Here is an 11,399-nt window from a genome sequence, read left to right on the forward strand (position 1 = left end):
AACTGGTTGGCTGTAAACATCATACACATTCACACGGTTTCTTCGTTTGTCGTCATAGTGGGCCCTGGAGGGGGGTACATGTGCTTGTATAAATCACGATGTAATACAATGTATGAATCAAGAGATTTCGGCAGCTCACTGAGATACGTGGCTGCTGAACCCTTTTCCCAGCTTGCACGCTTGAATAAACGGAAAGACAACTTTGATTCCTTCGAAGATTCTGTTTGTTACAATTGAATATTTGAACCACAACTCTCCTCCTGATCAAACATAGAAATCTTCCACCACACTATTTACATGTGAGTAAAAAGGCTTGAGGACACTATAATCACTTCATTTTGGGTTTTTTATTTGTTTTAATTTAGGTTTCTTAAAGCTAAACAGAGAAGCCCCGATCATAAAGCTCTTTGTCTGTGGTTTTAGGCACATGGGAGTGTTTAAGAAGAGAAGGCATGACGGTGTGGTGGTGATTCATGTTGCAGTTCCATCCCAGATCACAGAGAACAACCTTTAAACCAGTGAGGGACGGTGACGGATCACACTGTAGTGAACAACATCTGCAACTGAATCTGCTGAGGTAAGACACGTAAAACGCTGGACCAATGTGCATTTGAAGATTAATGTTATGAATCAGTATCAGTAAGCACTGTAATATACTGTACATGTGGGACATTTCTTTTACTTCTACTTCTTCTGTTTTATGCTTAATTAATAATTCTGCTTCACATTTCAGAGGGAAATGTGTACTTTGTACATTACATTACATTTACTCAGTTATTAGATACTCTGTTGATTTAAGATTTACATACAGTTAAAAAAACTGACTAGTTTATAGAATCATGCATTCAAAACTTGATGAAGTTAAGTAAGAAAAAGTATCAGCATCAAAATATACCTAAGGCACCTGAAGCAAAAATACTCATTCTGCAGAAGGCCCATTTTAGAATAATATATTATAATATTATATCTTCCCCCAAGTCCATACTGCAGTTTCTGAAAGCTGAACTAAAGTGATCGTCAGCTGCTGTTTCTTGTTGTCTTGTGTTTGTATGTAGTAATACTTTTTATAATAGGATATTTCATTGTTAACACTGATCAGATTTGGGATTTACAAAGTCTATTAGATCAGATAGTTTGGTTTCTTTTTCACCATGGCTGAGCTCTTTCTTTTGGACCTGTAACCTGTTCCAGTAGATCTGAGTTGGATTTGACTGACAAATCAGTCTCTTTGTGTTAGGGTTGTGTGGTGTGGAGGACCCAAACGCACGCTCACTCAGCAGTTTGCAAAACTCAAAGTGAGGATCTTTATTTTGCTTACGAGTCGGGGGAAAAACAGCAAAGAATAAAACAAACAAAACAATGATCAGAATAGTCCAGCTGATCCAGAAGTGAGTCTTCCTTCGCTGGAGTCGGGAGGGCAACTCGACCGAACTCTAGTCCTTGGTAGGAACGGGATCGGTAGAAACCTGGTGTTCCCAACACACAGTAAGGAACCAGACTGGTGACCGGAATGATCTGACAGGGAATGCCATGGTTCTTAAAACAGCTGGTAGCACTTAGGGCAATGAGCCCCAGCTGAGCCAAAGGAGAGGGGCGTGGTAGTGGGCGGAAACCGGAGGTGGAGACTGTAGAATCAGACAGGGATCCTAACACTTTGTCCCCATATGGTATAACTCAGATATGTTTCTGCTCCTCATCAAAGCCTGTTACGTGCATTGTACTGTATAGAATGATGATATCCTATAATACATATTGGGTTGGATATCCAAGTCAATATGTGACACATTGCTTATCATCATTGTATTATAAACTCTCATCATTGGATTATGTTTTCTCATCATTCCAAACAGTCTGATCCATATGCCGTGACAATTCTCCCAAACATTGGAAACTGCCGCGACAACTCAGTGGCAGCTCAACTTGTCACAGGAACTTTGTCACTGGCATCATTTCTTTTTACTGTCAATCATGTGAATATGGTTTATAGAAAGCGTTGAGATATACTTCTCGCGGTACCTAAGTTTCCTGTAGGAAACGTAGTTGAGGAAGGTCCTCCGACTTCTTTGTTATGCTGTCACTCATGATTACACGCCCCTCGCAATTGTATGCTATGGACGCTTGTGGTCAGCTTTGAATCAGCGGATGAAATTATTATCATCGGTTGTAGAAATCCAAGATTACATCAAATAGCAATAAATAATGGAGCAATAGAGCGACAACAGTTTACAATAATATCTTCTGATACTGTGCATACATCACAGTATTGAGTGTTAAATCGTTGCAGTGACCATAGATGTAGCTCAATGAAGTCATAAAAAAGAACAGAAAATAAAATGTGTCCACAATTGAACAACAGTGAACAACTGTATTTAGCAGAAGGACACGAGTTCAAAACAGATATTTGTTTTAAGGAGGTTTTATGGAGGTGGCTCTACATCGGATGATGGCAGGGGACGATGCCCAGTCCTTCCTCGACTCTTTCGAGGCAACAGCGGAGGCGTGTGGCTGGCCTGCTGCAGAGTGGGCGGTCCGGCTCTTGCCTCTGCTTGCCGGGGAGGCACAGACAGCGGCCCTGGGGCTCCCCCCGGCAGCCAGGCACCGATATTCGGATGTGCGCAAGGCTGTGATCGACCGGATGGGCCTGTCCCCAGAGGAACACCGGCAGAGGTTCCGTGAGGCCAGGCTGGGGCCGGAGGACCGTCCCTTTGCGTTTGCGCAGCGGCTCAAGGACGCCGTCACCAGATGGCTACAAAACATAATGTAAAGGTCGCGGTTAGCTCCCACCTTACGCACCCCCTAATCTTGGGAACGGATTGGCCGGGGACATGCGATATCTGCGCTGTGCTCAGTGGCGACGCGAGGTTGTCCGACACTGCAGACGGGGAGGGGGAACCGGCGGAGCCTCCCGTGGAGACTCCACCGGCTCCCGAGTTTCACTCCATGGAATATTTTCCACTCGAGCAGTCTCGCGACGATACTCTACGCTCAGCCTTTGACCAAGTGATACGAATTGATGGTCACTTTGTGCGCCCTGACGCAGCGCAGTCATATCCGCACTTTTCATTGATTAGGGACAGACTGTACCGAGTGAGCCGTGACGCTCAGACAGGAGAGGAAAACACCCAGTTGCTGGATTACGCAACACGATATCCGGAGGCGGTGCCGTTGCACAACATTTCTGCAAAGAGTGTCGCCCAGGCGCTGTTTCAGGTCATCTCCCGAGTTGGAATCCCGAAAGAGATTCTGACTGACCAGGGCACCCAGTTCATGTCAAGGACACTGAGAGAACTTTACGGGTTACTGGGCATCAAGTCTATTCGGACCAGTGTGTACCACCCACAGACTGATGGTCTGGTGGAGCGTCTGAATAAGACTTTGAAGTCCATGATCCGTAAATTTATTAGTGAAGATGTGCGTAATTGGGATAAATGGCTTGACTCTCTGTTTGCAGTGCGGGAGGTCCCCCAGGCCTCCACAGGATTTTCTCCCTTTGAACTTTTGTTCGGCAGGACTCCGCGGGGGGTGCTCGACCTTATTAAGGAAAACTGGGAGGAGGGAGGCCAGCACGGTGGAGAAGGAGTGCCTGGCCATCCGGTGGGCGGTCGACTCCCTGCGCTACTACCTCCTGGGACGCTCATTCACCCTCTGGTCAGACCATGCCCCGCTGCAGTGGCTCCACCGCATGAAAGATACCAACGCCCGGATCACTCGGTGGTATCTGGCTTTACAGCCTTTTAATTTCAAGGTGATCCATAGGCTGGGCCTGAGGGTTAATCAGCCTCAGCTGGGGTTAATCTGGCTGTCTCTCCCCAAATAAGAGCAGGAGAGACTGAGAGGGGGGGGAGGAAGCAGAAGCTGCCACGGAGCCTGTATTTGTTTGTTGCGAATAAAAGAGCATTTGGAATGACCTCAAGCTGTGTTGCTGCCTCTGTTCAAGTCCGCGACTCACCGGGTAACAGGGAAACCTGTTACAGTGTTAATTTCACATTTATTTGTTATATATATGTTTTTATCCAGTACCAGAGTAAGAGCTACACTGAAGCTGGAGGTGAAGACTAATCACTGATCATGAAGGTCCTATCATGTGAAAGAATGGGGTACGGCGCCATCTTCCTCATCTTTGTCTTAATCTTAGTGCTACGTAACATGGACGTTCTGGAGGTAAGAACTTTGTTTAAATGTTCTATATTATTCAGCTTTTTGGATATTGTTTTGAAATGTGTGTCAGAGTTCTTCATTGCAAATAAATAGAATTTGAGTTCAATTGCACCTTGACTTGCTGACAGCAGCAGATCCTGTAGTTAAAGGAAAAAGCCGACAGTATTCTATTCTTTAGATCAACCCTCCATGTGTTAAAACTCTGACAGATTTGACAAACATGAATTTCAATTAACAAAACCTTGAAAGCACAGAAAAAGTCTTTAAATGTAACATTTACGTTCTTGCCTTGTGTAAAACATGATACAAGAGTATCTTGAAGCATTTCCCATTAGTCAATGATAAGAACAGTTATGAACCCCCCAGAGAATATTCAAATCATGGCCCTTTTACTTTGTTTGGTTCATTTCTTTTATCTTTGTCAACATCTCTCTCTCGACCCTCTGCCAGTTTCAGCCTAAAGTCATCTTCGCCCCGAGAGTCTCCTCTGGCCCTGCCATGAATCGCAGCTTCTGCACCTTCCAGCCGCTGTCCCCTCAGGACGCTCTGGAGGAACGCCTCATACTAGACTCCACTGCTTGGCCTGAAACGCCACTTTTGCCAGCTCTTATTTCCTTGGAGCAGACCAGTGATCCTGCTCACAGCAACTTCACCATTCTCCCAGGGAGGAGAGGAGGACAGTGGCATGTCGGGGATCAGCTGGAGGTCATGATACAAACCTGTGACTTCCAGGGTCGTCCCAAGAAGTCTGGGGGGGACTTCCTACTCGCCCGGCTGCACAACCGGACGCTTGAAGCTGGTGTTGCTGGGCAAGTGGTGGATCATCTGAATGGGAGCTACTCTGCTGTCTTCTCTTTACTCTGGGAAGGAGACGCACAGGTTGAGGTGATGTTAAAAACTATGTCCAATGTGATGGTTCTGTAGGTGTTTTAACATAAATTTTTTTTCTTCACGAAGACCTGGGCCCACTTTATCACTGTTGCTATGCCAGTTAACTTTCACTTCTTGCACGGCACATATGCAGTTCGTTAAGCTAACAGGGACAGATTTACCACTCAAAATGTCAATTATTTTAGACTTCTCATGATTGGAGATTTATTCAGCTGCAAACTGTCACTAGCAGATTTATTTACCTGAAACTCTCTAGCTAGTCCTAGTGTTTTAAGTATGGTGGAAAAATATAACATAATCCTGTTTGGCTGATGTGATGGCTCACATAACATCTTAGATATTTGGCTGGAGTTTCCAATGAAACAGGACAGCGCTGCCAACGTTAGTCTACTCTCTAAAAGCAGCACCCAGAAGGCTTTTGGGGAAATACTACACAGTAGCTGTGCTAGTTGTGAGCGTAACTTAAAATAAATATTTTAAATGTGACAAAATGTGGAGCTTCAAGTAGTATTCACTTTATTTGTTTTGATTGATATGACTTGATATGATCATGATTGAACTCTGGTTCTCTATCCAATCAGGTGACTCTGGTTCACCCTGGAGAGGCCATCTCAGTGCTGAAAAGGCTGAACAGAGAAGATCCTGACAGGATTTACTTCAGGAGCCTCTTCCGCTCAGGCTCACTCTCTGAAACCACCATCTGTAACGTCTGCCTACGTCCAACCGAGCCGCTGTGCAACCACACGGACCTCCGTACAGGTGACCCTTGGTTCTGCTACAAGCCAAAGAACCTGAGCTGTGATGCCAGGATCAACCACGCTATGGGAGTACACAACCAACAAATCAAGGCCCAGGAGGTGAAGCTCTTTAAAAGGTGAAGGAGCAGAGAAACTGGTATTTTCTTCTAAGTGCATACATCCAGTGTTACCTATGTATGTCCTTGGTGAACTTCAGAAGGTTGTGACTACAGCCAGTTAAGATTGAATGTAAACATGTAAGGTAATGCAAATCCAACAAACCAGTCTGAATCATATGTTCATATATCTATGTTCAACCTGCTAGTCGCTCACATTGTCCGTCTGCTGTTTAGTGGTTGGTAGTGCACGATTGACCCTTGACTTAACCTTGCCCCCTGCTGATACTCTGTCAACATTTCAGAGCGACTGTGGAGCCCACACTTCACTAACTGCACTAAATGACTCCATAATATCACACGTTTGCAATATGTGGAAAATAACAGGATGTCACAGTGATTCAGCAGTGAAAAAAGGTTAAATAGATAACGATATAAGCTAAAGATCAGTGTAGAAACACAATTCAAGGAAATTAAGGTACAATACTGTTTCTGTAGGTTGTTCAGTTAACCTTCAGTAGCTAGCATAGCATATGTGCTAACCCTAAACATATAGTCAAAAACTAAATTAAACACAAAGTACTTTGTTCCCGTTCCAGCTATGGGTTTAGCAGTTCATAGAGTGAATTATGTGAGTGAATACACATGAACACCTTCTCCTTCAGTACACCGTCAACTAACGGACTTTTTGCGATGTCATGTTACGATAGTTACATCTATTTCCGGTCTCACCGGAAGAACTTCAAAATAAAAGGACCCAAAACATACAAAGGCACTTAGCCTACAAAATAAAGTCTTGCGGGAAATAGTCACCATATTAATGGAACGATTTCGGAGTCATTTACACCATGTATGTTGTCATTCACTGTTGCAATCATAACAAAGCAAAAGTAACATGTGTATACATTCAGTTAACCTTCAGTAGCTAGCATAGCATATGTGCTAACCCTAGTTCATGATGTGCTAAAGAACTGTGCTGATGTTAGCTCTACAGATTTAACGTTGTAACGTTTCAGAAAATCCTCTTCCAACCTCTCTGGGTAATGAGTATCACTATTACACAACGTTTAACCATGACTAGCTCCAGATCCACAAAATCAGCCTGAAAATGAAGTAAATCTGAAAGGATTGCATTTGAGTTTAGAGAGCTAGGTGTCAGACCCTGTTCAGAGCTGGCTAAAGCTACACTTTGATTGGCCAGTCTGCGTTGGATTATCAGGACTAAGGTCAATTGGTTAATCAGCTTTCCAGCATAAAGCAGCTGCCTGCTGCGTCTGATAAAACATGTGGATGAGAGCGGTGAGACCTAAACTAGAATAAAACCTTCTGTCGACCGTAATCATTATCTCTGGGTTCATCACTGCAAGTGGCACCTTGCACTTTACACATTGGTCATTGGAGCACTTACTTATATGACAATATTAATTAGTGCCATTGAATTTACAAAATTCTAATGGATTTGCAGTTAAGTTTTGTGTGATGTTGAATGAACTCTCTAGCTGTTTCCATTTTTTGTGCTTGATTTTTCTAATTTGATTAACTTATTTCCAATGTTTGTCCTCCTCTTGTATTTATGTCCTTAATGTTGTAATATATTTCAGAGATATATTGTGTGCACTTTTCTTTAGTGGTGTTAACTTGAAAGTCTACATTCGGACTTCACCTGCTAGTGTCACCGTGTTGCCACAAAAAGAAGGTAAAGCATGATATTTCATTTCATATTTATTATTTTTATTGCCGTCACTGCCTATGAAAATAAGAGCTGCAGCCGATAGATAGCTGAGACTACTGCAGTTATATATGTGCCTGGAGTGAGTGACGATTATAGCTTCTGCCACTAACGACAAAAGCCAGATGTTAGTGGGTGTTAGTGGGCTTCTTGTCCTGTGGGAAAGCGGCTCAAGTAAGGCTGTAGCTGTAAAACTCCTGAGTGTCCTAAACTCCTTTGCGTCCTAAACAAATAATCAAACCAACCAAAGAATAACTTGCTGGCCAACACAACGGCTAGTAGAGAATGTTAAAACCAAAATATACAAGGAATATGTTTAAGTTGTTGATTTTCTACTGACTCTAAGCCCATCCCCCGAAAAAGAAATGCAGCCAGCAGTCCAAAAGGGAAGGCATAAGGAAGTTGACCCTATGTGTATACAGTTATTACTATAGAAAAAAACAGCTACGTGAAAGTCAAAATTCCCACAAAAAGTGACATTTGCCACCACAATCCTCATCACAGCTGCAGGGACATTCCTTAAATGGCATCACAGTTCTTCAAGTGTGTGTAGGGCTTCACACACACACACACACACACACACACACACACCCTCAGCCAATCACCTATGAATACAAAGCTCTCTCTGAGCCAATGCAACAACATACCAAACAGGGACGGGGTTAGAGCAGAACCAGCTATAGAAGTGACCGAGCTCAGTGTTTGAGGTCAAACATATCATGAAAACAATCACAGAGGTGAAAAACGTTGGTCAAAGTCTTTTGTTGCTGTGTTGGAAACTGACAATATCTTATTATTATATTGTGTTTGGGATTTAGACTTCGAACTTGTCTGTGATGCAAAGTGGGGACATGGAGTTTAAAGATGGACATTTACCAGACACTGAATTGCCTGTTTGGGTGCAAATTACACAAATATACACATTATTGTTGTGTGTATATCTTGTCAACGATGTAAATATTAGTTAATGTTATTTTTTGCGTAATATCAAATGTAGAGCTGAAAGAAATCAATGATTAATCGATGAGTAGATATCCCAAAACATTTTAACTTTACTGTCTATTTATTTTCTGTCCGTTAGTTAGAAAAACGTCTATAGACCGTATAATTATTTGAGAGAATAATTGACAGATGAATCAGTTGTGTGTGTGTGTATATATATATATATATATATATATATATATCATGCAAAAAAAAAAAAAAGTGTGATTTGGATTTGCAGTCTGTATTTATTTATTTTTTTTTACTTTGAAATAAATAGGTTGAGTTCGGTTGAATTGGGACATGATGAATTGTCAAGTGTCTACCTATATGCAGCTGTACATCCAGGTAGATATGTATGTTGTATAAAGAGGGTCTCTTTAATACAGAACGTCACTTATTCACTGACCCATCTGAACAGTCTGGTCCAACGGAGATGCGTTTGAACGGCCTCTCACTCTTTCAGCTTCTTTCTGACACTTTCATATACATACATTTTCACCCATTCCACACACACACACACACACGCTGCATGCCAAGATATTTAGACTGATTTAGAGTTCACCAGTCGCTCAGCTTAACTTTCCAAAGAACAGTTTCAGTGTGGTGAGGAAGTGTCTACTTATCAGTTTAGTTTGTGCTACAGGCAATCGTCCTCATGCAAGAACCAATTGTACAAACAGATTCATACAGCTTAACTATATCATCATTAATTTATACTGGCTTTTGAGGCGATTGTGTCACTCTCCAATATCAATATGACCATCTCATACTGCAAAACAACTTAAATTATTAGAGGAGGCGAGATGTTTTTCATATGAACTCTTTTTTTCTTTATTTCAGTGACAGTGTGACCCTCAGGGGACACAGTAATAACATCAATCTTTATTCTACCCCATCCCTTGACTTTAGCAGGTCCTTTAATTCTGCTACTGACGCTGTTAAAAATTAGAGACTTTTCTTCATGGATCTCTGAAAGCAGGACATTAATATAGGACATATCATGCAGGACACATAGCCATATGTGGTATTATTGGGGTTACTTATGCTGATTTATCATTGAATGCCCACTCATTTGTGCACAGGTGGCATTCATCATGTTGCCGCTGGTCATTTCCAAGGTTATCTGAAGTTAGGATAGCTTGATGAATCTGTTCACGAAAAAGCATACTACATTCTTCCGGGTAGCATTCTTCTGAAGAAAGATGAAAAGTATTCAGTCCAAAAGAATGCCGGAAGCATTGAGCATGAGGCTAAAAGTTAGGAATGTGGCTTCAACTGTTAGCAGTGTTTCTAATCTCTCAGGAGTCAGAGATAGAACATAAGAGGCTCTACTCTATACCTTGGTTTTGGTCTTTTCATGGGATAAAACCCCCCTTATTCTTTAAACTTCCTCTCAGGTCAGCTGAAGGTGAAGAGCAGCACTGTGACATCTGGACCTTCTGGTTATTACTACCAGGGTTTGTGGCGAGCACTAAGTGGCATCACAGTTCGCCAATTCAACGAGTCTGCCATCACTGAGTGTCTGAAAGGCAAGGCGGTCCACATGTATGGAGACTCCACCGTCAGGCAGTGGTTTGAATTCCTCAACGCAGCCCTACCAGGTAGCTGATCCACAGGGATCTCATGCAACAGTTTGGTTTTGTTCCCACTGCAGCCTAATATGTTTCCCCCTGTCATACTTTCAGATCTTAAGGAGTTTGACCTGCACAGCCCGAAAAGAGCTGGACCGTACATTTTACTGGACTATGCAAACAACATCTTGGTGAAGTCCCGCTTCCACGGCCCTCCCATCCGGATTGTCCCAGTCTCGACCAGCGAGCTTCGTTACATTGCCAATGAGCTAGATGGCTTAAAAGGAGGACCCAGAACTGTCGTAGTTTTTGGCATCTGGGCTCACTTCGGCACTTTCCCCATGGAGATCTACATCCGGCGGCTGCAGAGCATCCGCAGGGCGGTGGTGCGGCTGCTGAACAGGGCTCCAGGCACGCTGGTCGTCATCCGGACGGGGAACCCCAAAGTGTTGACGCTTTCTGTGTCGATAAGCAACAGTGACTGGTACTCACTGCAGTGTAACAAGGTGCTCAGAGCCGTGTTCAGAGGACTCAATGTTCATCTGATCGATGCCTGGGAGATGACCCTGGCCCACCACCTGCCGCATAACCTCCACCCACCACCTCCCATTATTAAGAATATGGTAAACCATCTCTTGTCCTATATATGTCCCCAAAAGGGCGGCTAAATGTTTGTGTCTTGGGGAGAGGAATGGGGATTTCAGCAGTTGAGTTCACGGATTTTCTGTGTTTCCACCAAGAGCTGCCTTTATCCTTGAGCAGTCCATGCTCAGACCAGACCAACCAATCTATTTACTAAAAGAATAACTCAACCCGCCGGATGGTTTGTTACACAAAATCATCTGAGATGCCTTCATTGGTAGTTATTCATTGTTTTAAAAACGTGTGGAGGACTCTCAGTTTAACGCTGAAATGAGGAATTGTAACAACCTGTTAGTTCTGCTCCACATATCTGGACCAGGTCCCTGAAAGCTGCAGGTCTGCTGAGACCCTCAGCTCCTCTACATCCAGATTGAAGACTTTTCTGTTTGCTGTTGCCGTTAATTGAACAAGATTCAAGGATATCAATACAATTCTGCATCTCATTCCTGCATTTTATTTCTTTAACTCCACTGCAATCTTTATTATATTTCTTGCTTTTTTACTGTTTTCAATGTTTTACCGAATGTTCTTAATTGTTTTTAAATCTTGCAATCTTTGCATTATGTTTTTG

The 11,399-nt window shown here is 42.9% G+C and overlaps 1 protein-coding gene across 3 annotated transcripts; it reads left to right on the forward strand.

Moving 5' to 3' along the window:
- Positions 1 to 515: 515 nt before the first annotated feature.
- On the forward strand, positions 516 to 11,052 carry LOC117726482 (NXPE family member 3-like). 3 transcript variants are annotated; one of them, XM_034526796.1, is made up of 7 exons: positions 516 to 577; positions 4,018 to 4,161; positions 4,609 to 5,043; positions 5,631 to 5,923; positions 7,531 to 7,598; positions 10,013 to 10,216; positions 10,301 to 11,052. In XM_034526796.1, exons 2-7 carry the CDS (start codon positions 4,069 to 4,071, stop codon positions 10,852 to 10,854), a joined length of 1,647 nt encoding a protein of 548 aa, XP_034382687.1. In that variant the 5' UTR covers positions 516 to 577; positions 4,018 to 4,068; the 3' UTR covers positions 10,855 to 11,052. The 3 variants fall into 3 exon arrangements, with proteins under 3 accessions (XP_034382687.1, XP_034382685.1, XP_034382686.1); XM_034526794.1 differs by lacking the exon at positions 516 to 577 and adding an exon at positions 3,702 to 3,745; XM_034526795.1 differs by lacking the exon at positions 516 to 577 and having other exon boundaries at positions 3,967 to 4,161.
- Positions 11,053 to 11,399: the final 347 nt, after the last annotated feature.

Source organism: Cyclopterus lumpus, chromosome 23, assembly GCF_009769545.1.
Source record: "Cyclopterus lumpus isolate fCycLum1 chromosome 23, fCycLum1.pri, whole genome shotgun sequence".
Lineage (NCBI taxonomy): Eukaryota > Metazoa > Chordata > Actinopteri > Perciformes > Cyclopteridae > Cyclopterus > Cyclopterus lumpus.

Excerpts from the sequence above, each read along its gene's own strand:
- LOC117726482 (XM_034526796.1), top strand. The coding sequence starts at position 4,069 with ATGAAGGTCCTATCATGTGAAAGAATGGGGTACGGCGCCATCTTCCTC. Across the intron at positions 5,924-7,530 it reads GAGGTGAAGCTCTTTAAAAG|TGGTGTTAACTTGAAAGTCT; the intron begins GTGAAGGAGCAG and ends ACTTTTCTTTAG. Across the intron at positions 7,599-10,012 it reads CGTGTTGCCACAAAAAGAAG|GTCAGCTGAAGGTGAAGAGC; the intron begins GTAAAGCATGAT and ends ACTTCCTCTCAG.